This window comes from Terrapene carolina, unplaced genomic scaffold, assembly GCF_002925995.2.
Source record: "Terrapene carolina triunguis isolate 2854851 unplaced genomic scaffold, T_m_triunguis-2.0 Scaffold190, whole genome shotgun sequence".
Classification (NCBI taxonomy): domain Eukaryota; kingdom Metazoa; phylum Chordata; order Testudines; family Emydidae; genus Terrapene; species Terrapene triunguis.
In genome coordinates, this window is record NW_020664541.1 from 1,841,858 (window position 1) to 1,863,874 (window position 22,017).

The 22,017-nt window shown below is 47.1% G+C and overlaps 1 protein-coding gene across 1 annotated transcript in view; it reads right to left on the bottom strand.

Annotated features, from left to right (window-relative positions):
* WNT5B (Wnt family member 5B) overlaps positions 1-22,017 on the bottom strand; it is a 95,992-nt gene that overhangs the window by 6,353 nt on the left and 67,622 nt on the right. The window contains exons 2-4 of the mRNA XM_024204538.1: positions 14,152-14,300; positions 13,189-13,436; positions 3,590-3,882 (exon numbers count right to left, since the gene is read on the bottom strand). Coding sequence (XP_024060306.1) covers positions 3,590-3,882; positions 13,189-13,436; positions 14,152-14,300 — 690 coding nt within the window. The remainder of the gene's footprint in view (positions 1-3,589; positions 3,883-13,188; positions 13,437-14,151; positions 14,301-22,017) is intronic.

Genomic DNA, 22,017 nt, shown 5'->3' on the forward strand with positions numbered 1-22,017 from the left:
GCCTCTCCAAATGTAGGGCAGTTAAACCCTCAACGCTTTGAAGAATAAAGAAATGTTAGGTGCCAGAGCTGTCAGTCTGCTGCATGTCACCAACTGCAATTTTACCTCAAAATTGGTTTTCCAAAAGGAGTGGTCAGGAATGCAAAAGCCCATAGCAGTATGCTGACATCTGTGCTTATGACACATGATGATTCCACAGTCAAGAAAGAGAACAACTCTGGCTAAAAGACCGTCCTAGTTCAGTGGCAAAGTGAAAGCAGCAATTAGAAATAAAAAAGCAATATATAACAAATGGAAAAGGGGAGAAATAGATGGCAATCAATATAAATTAGAAGTTATAAAGTGCAGAAAATTGATAAGGGAAGCTTAAGACATCAGGGAAAAATCCATGTCTGGCACAGCTAAGGACAATAACGAGTTTTTTTTAATATATTAGAAACAAAAGAAATCCTAGTTACTAACTAGAGAGAGTAAAATTATTAATGATGCAGAAAAGGCAGAAGTGTTTAATAAATATTTCTGATATGTATTTGGAAAGAAGCAGGATGATTTACTCATATCACAGGATACGTAAGTATCTTCTAATCCATTAGTAACTGAGGAGGATACTGAACAACAGCTATTAAACATTTTTAAATCAACAAGCCTGAATAACTTGCACCCAAAAATCCTAAAGCTGGTTGAGGAGATCTCTGACCCACTGATGTTCATTTTCAATAAACTTTGGAATACTGGGGAAATTCCAGAAAACTGGAGGAGAGCTAATCTTATGCCAATATTCAAAAAGGGCAAGTGGGATGACCTGCGTAACTAACTATAAGGTGGATTACCTGGACATTAGTCCCAGGCAAAATAATGGAAAAACTGATGCAGAATTCCATTGGTAAAGAATTAAAGAATAGGAATACAATTAATGCCAGTCAACATAGTTTCTTGTCAAACAAATCTGATTTCATTCTTTAATGAAATTACATGTTTAGTTGATAAAGCTAACTGCATAGATGTAATATACTTAGACTTTTGTAAGGCATTTGACTTAGTCCTGCGTGACATTCTGATTAAAAAACTAGCAAGATATAATATCAATAGAACACACATTAAATGGATTAAGAACTGGCTAACCGACAGATCTCAAAAAATAGTTGTCAATGGGAATCATTATGTTTCTAGTGGGTTCCACAGGGATAGGTGCTAGCCCCAACATTATTCAACTTTTTCATCAATGATCTGGAAGTAAATATAAAAACACTCCTGATAAAATTTGCAGATGACACAAAGATTGGTAGAATGGTAAATAATAAAGGCACTCATACAGAGCCATCTGGATCTATTCAAACAAAAGGCATTTTAATACAGAAAAATGCAAAGTTATATATCTAGGAATAAGGAATGCATGCCATACCTACAGAATGCCAGAAACCAGTGACTCTGAAAAGGATTTAGGGATCATAGTGGGCAAGCAACTGAACATGAGCTCCCAGTGCAATGCTGTGGCAAAGAGGGCTAGCATGATCCTTGGATATATGAACAGGGGAATAGTGAGTAGGAGTAGAGAAATCATTTTACTTCTGTATACAGCATTGGTGAGACCAATACTGAAACAATGCATACAGTTCTGGTGTCCACATTTAAAGGGGATGTTGAAAAATTAGAGAGGGTGCAGAAAAGAGAGAAAAATTATTTGAGGGCTGAAGAAAATGCATTACAGTGAGAGACTTAAAGAGTTTGATCTGTTTAGATTGTACCTCATGGGGGGAAAATACAGGGTACTAAAGGATCTTTAACCTAGTGGAGAAAAGCACAACAAGAACCAATGACTGGAAGCTGAAGCCAGACAAACTCAAATTAGAAATAAGGCACAACATTTTAACAGTGAGGGTTATTAACCATTGGAACAAACTACCAAGGGAAGTGGTGGATTCTCCATCTCCTCATGTCTCCAGATCAAAACTGGATGCCTTTCTGGAAGATGTGCATTAGCCAAACACAAGTTATGTTTCAGTGAGCCAAAGGTTATTGGGCTCAGTACAGGGATAACTGGGTGAAATGTAATGCTCTGAAAGACTGGATGATCTTAAAGGTCCCTTCTAGCCTGAAACTCTATGAATCTATGAATGACACAGGTGAAAGAAAATTCAGTGTCACAGGAATACCCTCGCGCCACCACCAAGATCCCACTTTGGCAACCCCAGTAAGGTTGTGTGTTGGAAGAAAAACTGACTGAGGCCCAAATCCCCAAATGTGCCAGGGCAGTACAAAATTGATTTAGCAGGGCTGAGAATCTGGCCCTAAATGTCCATGGCATCCAGTGGTTTAGCAAACAAAAGGTTTTGGACACACCTTGGAGCTCCTCACTTGCCCTAATTCACTTGCTGGCCAGAGAAAACTGCAGTAGAACCTCAAAGATATGAACAGCGGGGTTATGGACTTACCCGTCTACTGGACACCCTGTGAAACCAGAAGTCCTCAAACAGGCAGCAGAGCAGAAAAAAAAAAAAAAAAAGCAAATACTGTACTGCCTCAGTGCTTCGGCCATTGGGGGGGTTGGGGCTGCAGCTGCAGTGTCAGAAGGGGTCAGGGCTCCAGAGGGGGGGCTTGGGGCTTCTGACCCTTGGGAGCACTGGGGCTCAGGGCTTTAGACTGGGGGGAGTGCTGGGGCTCGGGGCTTCAGCCCCGCGGCTCCGTTCCCAGCTTCAGCCCCACAGGGGACATCGGGGATCAGGTCTTCAGTCCCGCGTCTCTGCTCCTGGTTTCAGCGGGGGAGGGGGGGGACACAGGGCTTGGGACTTTAGCTATGAGGGGAGCGCAGTTTCAGCCCCAGCGCTCTCCCCATAGCTAAAACCCTGAGCCCTGGCGGCACACCTGCCTCCCCGAGCTGAAACTGGGAGTGAAGCCGCGGGGCTGATGCCCCAAGTCCCAGCACACCCCCCCCCACCAGGCTGAAGCCGGGAACGAAGCCACAGGGCTGAAGCCCCAGTCCCTGGTGCCCCTCCCCCCGCCAGCTGTAATCAGGAGCAGACTTGTGGGCTGAAGCCCCGATCCCCAGTGCCCCCCCACAGGGCTGAAGCTGGAACAGAGCCACAGGGCTGAAGCCCCAAGGCCCAGCGCTCCCCCCAGGTCTACAGCCCTGAGCCCTGGTGCTCCCGGGGGCAGAAGCCCTGAGCCCCCCGCTGGGAACCCTGGCAACCCCTAGAGTCAGAAGCCTTCCACTCGCCCCACCCCCACCCTGAGCCCTGACACACTCACCCCCCCGCCCAACCCTGTGGCTGCAGCCCCAACTCCCCCGTGGCTGAAGTCCGCAACGTCTTGTTCAGAGTTACGGACAACCTCCATTCCCGAGGCAAGGCATCTATAACTCTGAGGTTCTACTGTAAGTGCCAAACTGATCTTGACTGTAGGATTCACAAAAAAATGGTGAAACTAGGACCCTGCACCATACCAAGGGAGTTACTGGTATCCTCTGGCCCATAGTTGACTGACTAATACTGTTCCTCATCGCCACCCATGAGTGACTTGACACCCAAACACATAATGAGTTCTTGATCTGCCTCTGCTCCAACCAGAAGGAAAGGGCCAGCATCCAGCTTACCCTGCGACCAGCCTCATTGTTCTGCAAGTTCATGAGTGTGCGAGCCTGCTCCTCTGATCCCTTCGCGTAGTTCTTCTCCCTCTCCCTGGCATCCACAAACTCCTTGGCGAAACGATAGCCATACTCCACATTATCCCCGCAGCCACCCCATAGCCAGTCTCGGGGCAAGTCCTTGGGACGGGCTGTCCGGCTGCAGCCACAGGTGGAAAGCTCTCCTTCGCGGCATGCACGGCTGATGGCGTTCACCACCCCGGCAGCACTAACGGCATAGGTGAAGGCGGTCTCTCGACTACCTGGGAGAGCAGGAGGAGTAGAAGATTAACAAAAGACAAACCTTGTTTGATAAATACAACGCCCATCATGGGGAGACCTAATAGACTGTACAGCAATGGAAAGTGGTTTGAGCCCAGTGGCACTGGACATTTGAAATTAGGTTGAGAAAAGGATGGGATAATGTATTGTAAGGAACAATTCTGCACTGACAGGTAGGAGATGGACAGGATGGGTAATTCAAATAGGAGCTGTTCATAACATAGGTTTGCATTCCTCACTTTGTTTGTATTCACAAGACTCTGACTATCCTATCCCAGCAGTTTTAGTGTAGTCAGTACCAATAGCAAACCTGACTCTCTGACATATCTGGGCTGGGGCTGGGGACTCTTTTATGGCCTGAGGTTGTTTCCTGGTAATGATATACACAGTGAAAAATAAAACATTTAATGCTCTCATTTTGGGAGGAGATATATTTGTGGAGGAGCTGTCAGTGAAAGGTTATTATTATTAATTTTATTATTTATTATTTGTATTCCAATAGTGCTTGCCCAGTTAAGCACCCTGGAAGCAAAAGTCCTCTATTTACAGAAGAGACAGCAGCCGCCCAAGCTCCCCTCTCCCACCCCTCACGTGGATCCAATGTGTTTTGATCCTGACCTGGAGGGAATGCGCAAGAAGTGGGAGGGTAGTTCACTCTCCATAAAAATTCAGTTCTTGACCTATCTGGTGAGACTCCAAATAAGCAGAGACGAAGTGCAAGTAGGCCTTGTCTACACAAGAAAGTTGCTCTGGTTTAACTAAAGGTGATTTTAAACCAATTTAGTTAAACTGGTGTGAACCCTTGAATAGACACTTCTGTTTCAGTTAAAACCGTCCTTATTTTACTTTAGCTAAAGTCAATTAGGAATTGGCTTAAACTAAACCAAAATAAGCCACTCTTAAACCGAAGTAAGAATATCCACACAAGGGACAATGCCAGTGTAACTATAACCATATCTGTATAACTATATCAGTATTATTGTTAAAACTTTCCCATATAGACAAGACATATATTAACTGGTCAACAACTTTCTTGTTTAGACAAGATCTTAGTGTCAATGTAACTGAGGAACTGAATACCTGTCCTCTAGGAACTTCCCTGCTTTGAGGTGTCCACCTTCCTCTGCTCAAATTATATATCTTAACTGTATGGTCTGTCCAGTTTAGATTGTAATGCCTTGGGGCATGGATCATAGTTCCATCTGCGTATTGTACAGCATGGACAAGAATGTCAGCACTCAATATACAAATAAGGAACTGAACTGAGACTCTCCAAGTCTTGCATGTATGTCACCAAACAGCCTTCAGGTGATACTGAGAATGATTACCTGAGCTTCATTTGCACCAGCAACCTAAGTATGAAGAGCTACAGATCCAAAGTACTAGTACCAAATCCCAATATCAAACTGCCCACTAATTTTCTCAGCTGAATTAGGCCTGGTCTACACCTAAAACTTAGTTCACCCTAGCTATATTGCTAAGGGGTGTGAAAAATTCACCCCGAGAGACATAGGCTATGTCTACACTGCTCTCTCCTGCCAGCAAAATAAAACCACCTCCAAGGAGGGGCAGTAGCTTTGTCAGCAGGAGAGCATCTCCCGTCGACAAAGTGATGTCCACACCGGGACTTTTTGTTGTTACTTTTGTTGGTCAGGGTGTGTTTTTTTCACAGCCCTGACTGACAAAAGTTTTAACAACAAAAGTACAGTATAGACATAGTCTTAGCTAAGTCCACCTAAGAACTAAGGTAGACACCACTAGGTGGATGGAAGAATTCTTTCATTGACCTAACTACAGTTTCTTAAGGAGGTGGAGTTACTACAGCGATGGAAAACCCCCTTCCATCACTGTAGCAAGTGTCTACATTATGGCACTACAACTGTAGTTCTTATAGTGAGATATACCCTTAGAGTATCACCAAAAATGGATATTTTAAGAATACATTGTAAATCATGCATCAGGCCTCCTCTGCAGGACTGAGCTGGTAGTTGTGTGTCCTCTTTTTCCAATTTGCGCATCCTCAGAAACCTTCATTATTAGCAGCTTAACACCAGTTTAGTGGTTAACGATCCAAGACAAAGGCAGGACTGTGAGGGGTACCACCCTTGCATAGAGTGATTTGTTGGGAAAATTTTCTAGTGAAATGCAAACAAAGAGAGGACTTACCATATAAAGAGAACCCCCATGAAACCCAGTGGTACAGTCATTTGTGACATTTTCCGCTGGACTATGGGAGTGTAGGAATGATTCACAGAATCACTTTCTCTTATGGCAAAGTGAGATGTGCTATTATGTCTGGCTTTTGTTTTTCTACTTAGTTCAACACAGCATGTCAGCTGCTGTTATTGCATTGATTTCCTTGTTTCAGAAGGACAGGAGGAATAGCTACTAAATAAGCTGTGAAAGAGGTCCACCCTCAAGCAGATAAGTATTTGTATGAATGTATAGCATCCATGCTGCAGCATATTTATGCCACAATGCATGTGGTGTGTGCAGCAACCGCACTGTAATGTATCTGAGTAACTATACCAGTATGGATAAGGCTTAAAAGTGGTACAACCCCTGTTAGTGTGGACGCAGTTATACTGGTATAAAAATGCTTATACAAGTGGAGTGAGAGAAGGTGGGTGAGGTAATATATTTTATTGGACCAACTTCTGTTAGTGAAAGAGACAAGCTTTTGAGCTACACAGAGCTCTTCTTCAGGTCTCTCTAATAACCTGGGACCAGCATGTCTACAACAACACTGCAATATACAGTAGCCGTATCGGTCTCAGAATATTAGACAGACAAGGTGGGTGAGGTAATATCTTTTATAGGACCAACTTCTGTTGGTGAAAGAGACAAGCTTTCAAGCTTACACAGAATTGAAGAAGAGCTCTGTGTCAGCTCCAATGCTTGTTGGTCCACTAAAAAATATTACCTCACACACCTCATCTCTCTAATATACAGGTATAGTTCATTCCTATACAGAGAGGAGAATAAGCTATACTGATATAAGGCACTTTTATATCAGTTATTATAATTATATCCACACTACGGGTTTTATCAGGTACAGTAAAAGCTGTTTCTTCCAGCACTTCACCAACTGGAAAGCTCTATAAACCGGCATTTCTGATCTTCATTGAAATTCCAGTTTATAGTCTGGTTGGCGCGGGGTCGGCAGGGGATTGGGGTGCAGGAGGGAGTGTGGAGCGCAGACTCTGGGAGGGAGTTTGGGTGCGGGAGGGGGCTCAGGGCAGCGGGTTGAGGCACATGGTGCCGGATCCGGGGGGATGCTCACCTCGGGCAGCTCCCCGCAAGCAGCGACCTGTCCTGGCTGCTCCTAGGAGGAAGCGCTAGCTCCACAGCTCCCATTGGCTGGGAACCGCGGCCAATGGGAGCTGCGGGGGTGGCGCCTGCAGGCAGAGGCAGTGCGTAGAGCTGCCTGCCGCGTCTCCACCTAGGAGCAGCCAGGACAGGTTGGCGCTTGCGTGAAGCTGCCCAAGGTGAGCGCACCCTGGATCCGGCATCCCGCGCCCCAGCCGGCTGCCCCGAGCACCCTCCCGCACCCAAACTCCCTCCCAGAACCCACACCCCCTCCCGCACCCCAGCACCACACCCCCTCCCACACGCAAATTCATTCCCTCTTAGTTAACCGGCATTTTTCACTTACCCGCACTCCCTATTCCTCCAACATGCCAGATAGAACAGCTTTTACTGTATAACTATATCAGTAAAAAAAAAATCACACCTCTAACCAACATAATTATACTGGTACAAAATCTGTAGACCAGGCTTTATAGCATATTCAGCTGAGGAGTCTGACAGCACCAGTGCCCCGTGCGCACCTGCCTGATATATATTTAAGATCCATGTCCTGAAAGTATAAAGTAGACATAAACCTAAGTTGCAAAACTCAAATCTGGATTTCAAACCCATTGAAGTTTGGGGGTGCTTGGACCTACACTTTTGGTATACCCCAGATCAGTCATGAAGTTGCGATCAGGTTTAGACCAGGGTCATCTCTAGTACAAAGCAAATATGTAGATCTATCTGTCGAGGTTTTTGTAAGGTGTTGCACAGTGGTGTGTGAACACACTTGGGTGCATTGATATCACCCCATTCAACTGCCCTTCATTACAACGGTTATCCCTCATTTCAGACCCAAATTTACCTCTGTTCCACACAGATATGGAGTCATGTCACATGTTTAGTAAGTTATTTTCATTAAAAGTGAGCAAACATGAACAGAGGTTACAGAAAATGTTATTTGGACTAATGCAATAAACACCACAGCATTTTAAGCTTCCTGTTTTTGTATCCCCCATTCTCCGTCTGCATGCCAAGGCCATCTGAGTACTGTGATTGTCCATGCAGCATTTGCTCTATGCTCTGTTCCCAGGTTCTCTCTGCCCAGATGTTTAAGGTCTGTCTTCTGAGTGACATTAGCAATGGAGTGCTCCAGTACCTTCTCTGTGGAGCTCTACTGCCCTCCAGTGTCCACTGCACAATCAAAGCAGTGGGAATAAACTAGGCTAGGGCGATATTGGGATGTGATAAGACAGGCTGTAGGCATCAATTGTGAAAATGTTAACTTGAGCTTTAGACTCTCCTTTCTGGACTCAAAGGTGAACCAATCCCAGCAACTCTTTTCAAGGGGATTGCTTGGAAAGGAAGGAGAGGCAGACCTGAACTTGGTGGAAGAGTGAGGCAAAAAGGATAATGAGAGCTGATTAAAAAGTGTATTTCTAAATTTTTATGATGAAAAATTGTCTTTTTTTTTTAAATTGCAGAACATGTTTATTTTTCTTACATTTTCCAATTTTGACAATTACTATAACAAATATTAAATATTAAAATTCTTTTGGTTTTTTCCCTTCTCTCCCTTTCACCCTTTTTTCCTTTTCTCCCCTTTTCCTTTTTCCATGTCACCATTGAAAAGAAAGGTGGCCAGAAAGGAAGGAAAACCAACTCAAAATTCAGACATTTTTCGTGGAACATATCATTTTTCAACCAGCTCTAGAAATTATAGGGCTCAACTGGATGACTTGGGACAGCCCAGTCAGGAGAGAATGACTGGATTGGGGTGGGAACAGAATATGGTTTCCTCTCAGAAGATACTCCCAGTAGTAAATTCTTTAAATTACATTATATATTTCTTTATCCTCCCCTTTAAGAAATGCAGCCTTAGGAATATATGAAATCTCTATTATAGGGCAGGGACCAATTTCTGAATGGCAATTTCTGTACCTCAGTGATCAGAAATTGCTCTTTGCCAGACTAGACTAGACCAAAACCTATAACAATACTCAAAGAAACACAGTCACTTAAAAAAAACAAATATAACACAACCAGTTAAAGTGCTACACATCCCTGAACAAAATCTGCATGCTAGCAGACTGCCTTACCACTGTAAAATATACAAAACTAAGGCAGACTTACTAAACATAGACCAAGGCTATGTCTACACTACCACTTATGTTGGCAAAATTTATGTTGCTCAGGGATGTGAATATTCCACCCCCGGAGTGACATAAATTATGCTGGCATAAGTGGTAGCGTGCACAGTGCAATGTCCGCGGGAGCTTCTCCCGCCAACATAGCTACCGCTGCTTGTTGGGGATGGATTAATTATGTCAAGGGGAGAGTGTCTACATAAGAAATCTTACAGTGTCACAGCTGCATCAGTACAGCTGCGCTGATGTAAGCTCTCTAGTGTAGATATAGCTCAAGTAACCGTAAACTAGGGCCTACCATTCTAAGCTGTGGCCAAACTGTGCTTGGTGTAGTCTTACGAGGGTGAGGGGAAAAGCTGCCTTCACACAACAGACGTACTTCCTGGATTTGGGTGCTTATGGGCAGCCCCTAGCACAACCTAGAACAGTGCTTGGGGCTTCTTTAATTTATGCCCTGATTGCTGGCTGACAGACCAGAACCCTTGGAGCATTCTGGCCAGACCCTCTTTCTCCTATTACTTATCCCTTCTCCTCTCCCCAGACTCTGACATGCTCTGTACCACCACTGGGGATATTCCCCAGTGAGGAAATGCATCTGGTTTCCAGCCCCTTTATGCCACTGGAACAGCATAAAGGAACCAGGATGCAATACAGAATTGAAGCCTACAGGTTAAAAATGGGATAAAAGCACAGTACAAACTCAGAGAAGAATGACTTTACATCAACATGCTACAGAAGAGATTGAAATGGCTTGATTTCTACTCCAAAATCAAAAACATATTTCCTCAAATTATCTGAAATTATAGAAGACATTTAATAAAAAAAACAATCCAAAACAACTGTGCCTAAGCCTAGGAGAAGAGAGACAGCAGCAATAACATCACCCTATGTAGCAGCTTGTCACTGACAAAGGGCAAGTCTACACCCCCCCTTAAGTTGATCTAACTTACCTAGCTCAGGGGTGTGAAAAAGACACACACACCCCCCGAGTGATGCAAGTTACAGCACCCTAAGCGGTGACCACACCAATGCTATGTCAACAGAAGATGCTCTCCCACCGACATAGCTTCCACCACACGCAGAGATGGAGTAATCATGCCGACAGGAGCGCACGCTCCCATCGGCATAGAGCGTCTTCACCAGACGCGCTACAGTGGCACAGTTGCATCAGTGCAGCTACGCTAAAGTAAGTGTAGTGTAGTGTAGACATGACCTCAGTAATAGACAATAATGATGAATTATCATAAAACTCATGACACTATGAAGCCCAGTCCTGTGCAAGAGAGACCTCAGATTTATAGATTTGTAATTTTTTGCAACACCTATATCACTTTTCTTGCCATTCTAGTGTTTTCAGTTTGTATCTGAGTGTGCACCCTCATGAGAATATACCAGGAACAAGGTACAGAGGGGGCAGGTTCAAATATCTGTATTAGAAGTTAAGTTTTTAAATAGTGGACACACCACAAACCATGTCCCCACTAGCCACCACCACACACACACTACTAGACACACATGCACACCACCATGCATAAACACACCCTCTCTACCACAGACACCCACCACCACCCATACCATAACTAGAAGAAACATCTACACCAATACTGCCACCAGACATCCAGCACCACAAACACCATAGCCATCAGAGACACCTACCACCACACCCACACTAGACACTCACACAGGCCACCACTGTTTTACCACCAAAATCAAAGAGTGGGCAAAGTTACCAGGATCATTGTAATTGAAAGGGTGGGGGGAGGGCCTTTCTCTGTTTCTACCCCTTCTCCATTTTATTTTGGCTCCTTCTCCCCAATAACCCCCACCCTCCCTGTGTCCTCTGTTCATCCCTTGACCCCCTTTTCCTTCAGCTCTGGCTCTTGCTTCCCTTTTGTTCACTCTGATTCCCCACCTGGGTTTGAACTTGTCTCCTAACTCATGGACAAAACTGTGATGGGTGGAGAGGCACTGAAGGGGAAGGGAATCTGTCTCTACATGGGACACTTCCCGAGCCTTTGTTCCTGTGGAATTGCTGTAACTTCTTCTGGGAGCCAAAATTTACCCCAGGCTTTGAATCCAGATGAGCAATGCCCAACAAGGGCCCATACAAACTAAGGGGTGTGTCAGGGGGGTAGTTCCTGTTATTGTATTACATAGCTCCATCCTCAAATGCATCCCTTCATGGTGGATTCACTTTTCATTCCCTGGAGGGCAGATGTTAATGTTTTGGGTTCCTGTCCCTCCATCTGTCCTGTTTCCCACCCAGTGACTCAAGAACATAAGAACGGCCATACTGGGTCAGACTAATGGTCCATCTAGCCCAGTCTTCCGACAGTGGCCAGTGCCAGATGCTTCAGAGGTAATGACCAAAACAGGGAAATTATTGAGTGATCCATGTCCATCCCTTGTCATCCAGTCCCTGCTTCTGGGAGTTGGAGATATAAGGACACCTGGAGCATGCAGTCGTCACCCTGACCATCTTGGCTAATAGCTATTGATGGCCCTATTCTCCATGAATTTGTCATCTATCTCTCTCTCTAGCTACACCAGATATACTTTTGGCCTTGGCGACATCCCCTCACTCTCCTTCCGGAGGAGCACAGGAACGTGCATATGGCCCTGGGTATGTTCAGGAGAGCGGAGTGGGAGGCTGAAAGTATGAGTCAGGGAGGGGGGAATGAGAAGGGGTGTGTCCGGGAGAGGCAGAGGAATGTGAGAGGGCTGGACGGCGAGAGAGAATCCGCTGGGGCTTGACAGGGTTGGGAATCTGCAGGCTCAGTGACAGTGACCAACGCTCCAGCGCGGTGGCGCAAAGCTCCGCCAGCGGCCCCCGCGCTCTGCAGCCGTGGGACTGAGCCGCCTGCTTCAGAGCAGAGACACCCGGGCTGCTCTGGGGGCAAGGAGAAGCTAAAGCTGCATGTATTGTTCCCCGGGCCGCTTCCAAGGGAGCCTAGCTAGGAATCTCCACTCCCAGGCCTCGGGTGCTGAAGACCGAGGATTCACGCCATGCGCCATTAAATGGTATCCCTGAGCCCATCATGGGCGGGGGGGGGGGGGGGGTGGTGCAGCAGGGGTCATTCAATAGTAAATAATTGGCTTTGTGGGTGGGGGTGGGAAGCGTCCTGACTAAAGGGGCGGGATGGTGGGGGGTGGCCTACTACCATTTTAACACCTTCTCTTTATTGTCCTGGCGGTCGGACACATCAAACTGCGCCCGGATTTCTCAGTGCCTTGCCATCGGAGGATTGCATTTCAAAAGGAGCGGGGACAATGTCCCCAGGTCACACCTCGATTCAAGCGCGGCAATGGCCCGTCAATGCGCCTCTTACCGCCAGCGGGGTAGGAATTGCCCAAACCTCCCTCCCAGGTGAACAAGGGCTCCCACGCCAGGGAGTGCACATCTCCCCGCTTAGCGGGGCTGCGCTCCCTGTAACTGGGGGCTCTGGAGACAAGACGTCAACCTGGATTGGCGGTTACTGCTTTTATCTTCTTCCCTCGCCACCCTCCCCGATCAATACACACAATCAACCCCACTAAACCCCAGCTCCGCATTAAGGCGTGAAATGGGCTAGGGGAGGCCTTCCAGGCTGGTGCCCCCGGCCAAGCGCGAACAGAGAGAGGTGGCCTTGCTGGACGCGACGGGTTAGGCGCTCCCTGCTCAATTAAGAAGCACGCGCATTTCAGGAAATGGAAACCGTTCGTTCAATGCGGATTTCGAACCTCCGCTAATGGGTGGCCCTGCTTCTAAATGTGTATTTGAACAGATCAGCCTTGATCAACATCGCCATGAGTATACGCAACAGCCTCCCAGGCACCCACTCCCCATCCTGCCTCTGCTGCCACCCTTACCTATTTTCATTACCCTGCCAAAGACAGAGGTATTGTCCACTGTGCTGCAGTTCCATCTCCTCTGCCGAAACTGGTACTGGCACTCCTTGATGGCATTTTTGGCTCCTTCTCCAATGTACACCATGTGTTCCTGGTAGAGCTGGCAGAGTTTCCTCTGGCCTGGGGAGAGCCCGGGGAGTTGGCTGCACACAGGCTGGGCTCCTATAATGTACATCTCAGGTCTCTGAACTGGGTTCATAGCCAAAGACCTGGAATGAGAAAAACATCAAGGGGGGGGGGGGGGAGACCAAAAAAATAATCAGCGAGTTCCGATCTCGGAGTGTCTCCAGGCCTAATAGGGCGTCCGTGCCAGCACCTTCCTGCCAGCCAAGGGCTGAGGCTGGGGGCAGACCTCTGGTACGGCTCTACCAGATGCTAATCTTTTCCACGGCTTTGGCAGGAACAAACATAGCGCGTTTGTAACCTGAGTTCAAACATAAAGAGACACTCGGGATGGGGAAGGCGGTGGGCTGAGGCTTTGCAAAAAAAAGAGTTAACCCGTTTCTATGAACTGCCAGTAAGCGCTGCCTCCAACTCGGGACATTTTCCTCTGCCTAGGAGAGGGGTTTGTCGAGAGTTGGACAATTAATAGGAAATCTTAACGATCCTTTCGCATGGGCTTTACCGCAGAGGGGCAATCATCCGAGATCCCTGAAATTCTCTCAAACAGAATTGGGTGGGGAAGGGACGTGCGTTTCTTTCCAAGGTGGGAGGGGGGCGGATCTGGAGACTTCTTGCAGGTACAACAAAAAAACCACGAAACCCGCCGCTTTTCACTCGAACATGGGCACAAAGCCCCTGGAGCCCGGGGGAAGAGCAGCCCTGACTCCCCTCGCGGGCTGCAAAGTCCCACTTCCCTACATTGGAAAATCACCTGCACCCCAAAGGAGGACAACGAATGGAAAGCACTGACTTGAGACTCACCACCAGGAATTCGCGTCCGCCAGGAGCTGGGTGCAGCTGCAGAGGAGAGCGACGGTGAGCAGCAGCCTCGTCCCAGTCATAGTGCGCTTTTCCCGGCTCCGGCGCCCTTGGAAGAGCCCTTGAACCGACAGGCTCCAAGACAAGGCTCCCTGCAAAACGAGGAGAAACCCCAGAGAGGGGCCTGAGTCCAACGGGCGTGCGGGGATCACATCAGGGTCCTGATCCAGGGAAGCCGAGCGCCCCCTCCCACTTCTCTCTGCTCCAAAGCTCTCCGGGCGGGACCCCTTGCGCACAGCCAGCCCTGCCTGCAGACCCCTCCCCCGCCCTGCTCCCTTCCCCAGTGACCGGCCAGCAGCACTCAGGGACCTGCAGGGCTTTTATGAGGGTCCATCTGCCTTTGATTGGTCCGCACGCCAGGGTCCCTGGGAATGCACACTTCCAGGGTTTGTCAGCTAGTGACACTTGGGGAGGGGGAGGAGCGGGAAGAGCCCTGCAAAGGGAAGGACAAGGGAGTGTGAGGAGAGAGAAAAGGAAGGGACAGCGTGAGCGGGGAGAGGGTGCACTGGAGAGAAAAAGGAAAGGAGAGAAAAGCAGCAGCCCCCCCATTTTTACATAGCTACCCTAACATCCCCACCCCTTCTTTACGTGCACAGTAGGGTGCAATCCAGCCCTCCCACCTAGCCAGCCGCCTAGAGATCTTCCAGGAATGAGGGCAACTAGGAGAGCCTGCAAAGCAAAGGGCAAAAAAGAGCTGTTAATGGGGCTAACGTTGGTGGGGGAAGAGTGAATCATGCAGTCCCCTCTTCATCGGGTCTTTCTCCTCCCTGCCTCAAGCAAGACCTCTCCAGGGGCCCCTTCCCGGGTCGAACAGAAGGCGCTGGGGGTTGTAATAACCCCAGAGGGAAAGACCTGACCTGAGGCCTTTTTGCAGTCGCAGATGTAATGAGGAAGCTCCTTCTGGGACACAGCGTCACTGGGGCAAAGGGTCTGATCCCATCCAGGCTGACTGCAAAGGAACCGGCTGGTGGCCAAAGCTCTGTTCCAGAAGTGATTGGGACAGAGCTCGATCTGACAGTGCATCCCTCCCTTCACCCAGCCCAGACTCGCTGACCTTCAGTGTGAAGCGCTGCAGAGAAGGGTGGGGGCTGGACAGGACAGCACCTAAGGGGCACCCATACCTAAGCCCCCCCGCCCATCCCAAGGATGCCTCACCACTTGACGTTCATATTCCCCATAAATACAGAGTGACAACCCCTGGGAAATGTACTCTGCCCCAGGCACCAGCCATGCAGAAATGCACTCCAGAGGCAATACTCCTGGACCCAGGCACGCTACTATCTCTTCCTTTTATCTGCCCCCCTCATTGAATCCGAAAGTCTCTCCAAGTTACTTAGCCCCAGCCCGAGAGGTGGGGATCCAGAGACAGCCCCCTCCTTATGGTATTTCTTCCTCGGGTCTCTGTTTGCTGGGGGAGGGCGCACGGGCAGGTGTGTGGGGTTGGCAGGGGGCAGATCAAAGGGAGAAACTCGCTCCTTCCCCTTTGTCATGCAGAGCCGCTTCGGAAATGATCTGGCCTCTACGGCAGCAAATGAACAGCCGCCCCTCTCCTCCCGAAAATAGTCCTCCCCTTCAAAAGGACCCCATATAATACCCCCCAATCCCGTTCCTCCAGGGCAGGAGGTCTGTGAATGCACTGGCTGGAACAGCTAGAGATGGAGCAGAGATAGGGCTGGCACCAGAGCCTAATGACTTTATAGGGGGGAGGAGGGGAGCCGGTCCAGAGAAGAGGAACGAGAGAACAGCTTCAAAGGCTCCTCTTGTCCAAACATCCTTCGCCATCCCCTGCTCAACCCCACCAGGCAGCGCTGCGGCAGGAATAACCAGACAGATCCTCACCCGCTCCCAGCTCAACTCACTCCTCAGGTAGCCAAGGCAAACACCACACTTCCCCCCGCCGCCATCCCCACCACTGCTGTCCGCTCATCGGCCCTGCTCGCCGCTCCCACTGCCCCCCCCCCCATTCGCACACACACCCCGTCCCCAATACGCTAACAGACCTGCTAACAAATCCTTCTCCCCAACCCCCCCATCTCTCAAAGGGGAGGAAACCAGACGCCCTCTGCCTCATTCCACACACACCCCTGTCTCAGCCCACACCTAGCCCGCCCCTCCATTCGCGCTTCTCTATCCCTTCCCAGCTTCAATGGAGGACACCCACAGACAGACGCCTACGCCCCCAACCACGTCCTCCTCTTCCGGCCTGCCATCGTTCCATTGGAGCGCAGGTGGCGGTGGTTCTGCTGCAGTGAGTTTGAAAGGTCAGCCTGCCGCTCCCCTCCAGTGACTGTCAAGTTGTGCCAGAAACATGTACGTTCCAAGCTCTGCAAGTTACCTGCCTTTCATACAGCCTCATAAACACCAGCAGGGACATTAATCACCAGACTCAGCAGCTCATTCCACCCAAGGGTTTTGGTGGGGGGTTTAACCCAAATTCCTATCGCTTGCTACGGTGAAGTTGCTGTGTTTGTTTGTACCAGGCTTCGCTTACTCCACAGTCCAGATGTGCGCTACCTGCAGCTGGTGACCTGTCTCACCTGGCAGGCAGATGTGAGACTGCCAGCGCCAGAATTAGCCTCAGGACAAAAAGGCCTTGTGTGACCCAGATCCCCGAAGAGAGGCAAGCCACGCTGCCCAGGCACAGCAGGATCCATGTCTGAAGAAAACAGGACTACATTATTCACATCTTATACCTCTTCCCTCCTCCTACTTGTGTGTGTTGGAGGGGCTGTGGGAGTGGGGGTGTTTTTCAGGACTGTTTTTGTCAGTGATGGCAAAATGGACAGTTTCTCTTTCCAGTCTGGGGAGGAAGGAAGTTGTGTGGGGGTGGATGGTTTTTCCATGACAAACAATGAATCTGCACAGAGGTGGTGTGATGTCACCCAAAGGTTTCCAGACAGCCTCAGGTATACCAGCCCCTCTTCCTTAGTGGAGGAGAGACTGCCTATTATAAGTGAAGTCCCCCCTTAGCAACAGAGGCAGAAGGAGGGGAGAACTTTAAAAAAAAAAGACAGATAAGGGAAAAAACAAGGATTTGTACCATGCTGTAGTAAATAAATGACTCATGCTGGGAAAGGAGTAACTGTCAGTTTACTCATAGCCAATACTCCCTATAGAGCCCTGTGCTGGAAGAATCTGGGAGTGGAGTAAGCTGTCAGCTCTCCACAAGCCATCCTCTTGATTCTTCCTGTTAAGAGTGTGGGAATGGAGTAGTATGAACCTCTGTGAATAAGTGTACGTGTGCAGAGCCATAGAAATCCAAGGCACAACTGTGGAGCTATTTACTACAGGCTTCATCTGTGACTTTGGGCCTGTGGCTTAATCTTTTCCATAGTAGAACTGTGAGGCTTAACTCATTAAAGTTTGTAAAGTCTTTTAAATCCTTGAATAGACATACAAAGAATTCATTATTAATTAAATAATTGTTAATTAAGAAAAGTTTTAACAAAGCTGATGATATATCACAGTGAAATATCCTGCAATTTCCCAGCAGCATCTCAATGGGTAGTAGCTGACAGCAAAGCAAAGCAGAGCAAAGCAAAGCAGTGATCTCATTTTGAAGCATAGGAACATAGAAATTGCCATACTGGATCAGACCACTGGTCCATAGTCCAGTATCCTGTCACCGACAGTGGACAGCACCAAATGCTTCAGAGAAAGGTGCAAGAAACCCTGCAACAGGATTCCAGGTGGATTCTGCTGCTAATGACTGTCATTGTAGTGTGGTAATTTCTGTGGAGTTAAAATGTGAATTGTGAAAGTGATTCCTCCTTCAGATCCCACAGATAACTTCTTTAGTGACTGTGTTTATGGCCTCAGCTAAAGTGCTAATAGCAGGTAAGGTTTTGTTGAATAGCTCAGCCTAGGCAAGCAGCTCCCAAACTGTGGCCTGCAGAGAAGTTGGGTGGTGGTCTGCAAAGAGCTGTTAGGTCCCATTGTGCTATTTGACTTCCTTACTGCCAGCTGCTTCTAAAGATGTCCCTAGGGCCTTTACTGCAAACTTCTTTTAAGAATCTTGTGCTACATTTTTTAAACCTGCATTTCTAAAGCTGGCCCCTATATTAATATTTAGGCACTCGGAAAAGTGCCCTGATTTTCAGAGGGACCAAATATGGATTGACCTAATTTTAGGCATCCTAGTTTGAAATTGTAGCCTTATTTCATTCAATACCATCTATCAAAGATCCATCACCACTTTCCTATTATTGGTGCCTTTGCATGAGGGATGTTGCGTGATCACAACTAGAAGAGGGGTGTCCACGAGAGAATCTGCTAAGATTTGATACATACTATAGGAAAGTTGAATCCTGACCCAGGCAACATTGAAATCAGACCTGACAAATCCGAAAAGCTATCCCTACAATCTTCTGATCCTTGCTTTTTACTTGGGGAGGTCCCAAGTGTGACACTTTATCAAATGTTGTAAACAAAACACTGAAAGAAGTTTTAAGTCTCTTTCTGCTGCAACTTGTGTGATCATCATTCCTGCTTCTTGTCCAGTTTCCTCCAGACTGGGCAGGACTGGACACACATTCCTCCCTTTGCAATCAGAGCCCCTTTCAAGCTCCTGTTTATTCTCACAACTTGACTCTGGAGCAATTCCTGTTTCTAAGTGCTCACGATGTCCAATGCATCCAGGAGCATTTACTGCTGTCTAGATGGATCCTTCCTCCCAGTACGGACATGAGCCCACTTATTCATCAGGAGAAAAAAAAAAAAGATTCATATAAGCAGAGCCTCAGGAAACCAAGATCCAGCAAGGGTTCCATTACTGGGGAAAAGCGCCCCACCTCATAGCCTAAAAGGGGAGCTCTGGGTCCATTGTCTGGCAGGAGTACCTCATGTATCCATAAGGAGTGCTCTAACTTCTGTGTCTGTAGAGAGGATTCCTAGGTTCTGTTAAGAGAGGCACCACAGGTGGCCCTAGAGCCATAGGCTCCAGCAGCCAGATTTATTTTTACTGCCATTTTAGCTAAGGGACCAAGAGCCTTGTTGCTACCATCAATTCAACTGAACTGATGTTAGAACCAGTGGAGAGGTTGGTTTTTTTAAGTTTCCCAAGGCCAAAGTGTCTCCACCAGCCAGAATTTTAAATCACCTTTTATTCCTCCACCTTGTGTTGGGCTGTACTCTTCATCCAAACTTGCTGAAGTTGAACTCTTCAGCTATTATTACTGAACTTCCAGCTCCTTGGGCCTAAGTGGATTCTCCTTTATAAATCTTTCGAAAGCTAAGTTTGTTGTTTTGTCTTTTCTTTAATTATTATTAACTGAACAGCAACCAGAGCTGACTGCATTATTTCAGCTCCAGCTGGGGTTTTACCAAGGTATTATAAAAATCTGTTGAAAATATCCCCAGACACAGATCCTCCATGTCTGGCTGTCTTGTGGCGTTCCCTGCCTTGTTAAATTGCTTCTCCACACAATCTCTCCATTTCCAGAGAAAGGAGCTATTATTCTTGCCAGACTCCTCCAGCTCACACTGCTTCTTGTCTCCTTTGGTACTTGTGCACTGTAGTATTTTATCTTTTTAAGTGCTCATATGCTACCTTTTTCTGCATCTCAGCACTTGACAGCCCCTCTGGCACATCCACATTTCCTTTCCTTGTTACCTTGCTGCTACTTTAACCTTCTTCTTCTCCATAGTTCCTCTGGTCAGTGTTATTTAGTTTCACTGTCATTAAGGTCAGATACAGTCCAGAAAATGCCAAGATATACCTGCCAGACTCAGCATACCCTGTGACAGCTGTCTCTGAGGTGCATAACCAGGAAAAGAGAATGGAGGGGAATAGTGAGAAAACATGTTTGTTAAAAGCAATCAAAAAAGGTCCAGACAATAGGCTGGATCAGTCATGTTGAAGCCAGAGAAGTGGATGGTAATAAAGCAGTAATAAAAAAAATCACTTAACACTTACATGACACCGTCTTCCCAGACCTCAAAGCATTTAAAAAGGTGGGTAAATCATCTTCTACCAATGGGGACTGAGGCAAAGAGCAGCTAAATGACTTGCCTAAGGTCACACAGCAAGTCAGGATTAAACTCAATAGCCTGTTCCTTCATTCCTGTGCCATGCACGGGAATTAGGGTGGCAGGCAAAGTAGCTTTAAAACACCTTTGCTCTTACCAAGTTCCTGGCCCTGCTTGGGGCCTGCCCAGCCTCCTGCTTAAATTAAAGCAACTTCAGGGCTGCTGTAACTGTAACATTCTCCTAGAGCTGCCCACTACCTAAGAAAAGCAGAACTCAGTAAATTCTAGCCATGCTGTCAATGTCAGGGGCTGGGAAGGGGAGACAGCACAGAATCATTTTGGCAGCTGTACACCATCCTGGGAACCCCTTATGTTCGAGGTATTAACCAGAGAATGAGGTTCATGGTCACCTAATTCCCATCTCTGTGCTCAGTCTTCTAGACCATAGTTGTATGTTGGGTCCAGTAGAAGACCTGAATCAGAAATACTGGACTAGACACATGTGAGCTGGATGGGGCACATTTTGCCCACACTTTGGACTTCATTATTCCTATTACTGAGAGAACTCCCTGGTTTCTGGGAGAGCAGCATATCAGCTTTAAACATGGACTCACAACCTTCTTAATTTCATCTACTTAAATGAATAAATCATTTAAGATTGTAAATCAGTAATAAAATGTTTATGGACAGTCTAAAACTTACTGAACACTATACATTTTAAAAGACAAAATATTATCATTTGATGGCTGTTTGGTGATTTGACATAAGTTTGGTGTCACAATCCAATTTCCACTCACAAAAACCACCTCAATTTGTACTAATTAACCCCTCTTCAGAGGGCTTCAGAACTCCCCTCTCACCCGACAGGAGATACATCAAGTCAGGGTTGAAACATAAGATAGGACAGGGTTGGGGAAGCATTCACTGCTGCTGCCCCATGCTATATGTGTTCTGTGCACAAAAGAGTCCAGTCCTCAAGGCAGTATATCTGGCTCTTTCACAAGTGCTAAATTTATATGGAGGATTAAACACTTTAAAGGGAAAACACATTACATTAGAAAGAAACCAACATGGAAAATATGTTCTTCCTTTACTTGCCTGCCAACACCTGAGTTCAGAGCTGATGTTTCACCTGCAACAGTTGATATCATCAGTCCCTCAAGCTGTGTAAGGAATGCCGCTCCCTGCTCTGCTAGAGGGTTAGTGATGGCCACAATATTTGCAAGAGAATACAGAAATGTAAACTCAAATTTTGGCATGAAAGCAAGTATAACAGTCCCCATTTAAGATTAGGCTAGATATTAGGGCAAAGTTCTTAACAGTAGGAGCAACTGGGCAGTGAAATAGCTTCCCCAAGGTGATGCACCTTCTCTGCAGAGATTCAAGAACAGGTCAAACAAGAGGAACATGCTGGATGACCTTCAAGTGGTGTTTTCTGACCCTGATCCTGTAAGGTGCTCAGGACCTTTAACTCCCACTGAAGTCAGTAGGTGCTGAGGACATTGAACACTTCCCAGAATCTCACAGAATTACACCCCATGTTTCTGTTCACATATCTCAACTGAGTTTTGTTCCATAATTTGTATTAACTCCATGAAATAGCAAGGAGTGTACAGTACACAAGGTACTGAGTTATGCTGTTGTTATATGGCTTCAAGTTCCCCATGAGCGAACAGCCTAGAGAAACATTTAGAAGCTCAAAACAAAGAGTTACTATCTGTAAGTGTCAGTCAGAGCGATCAGTTGTCTCCCATTTGTTTCCTTTACTAAAACAACTACCAGTAATTCCTGACACATGACTATAGCTACCAATAACCATGAAAAATATTAAGCCAAAATCAG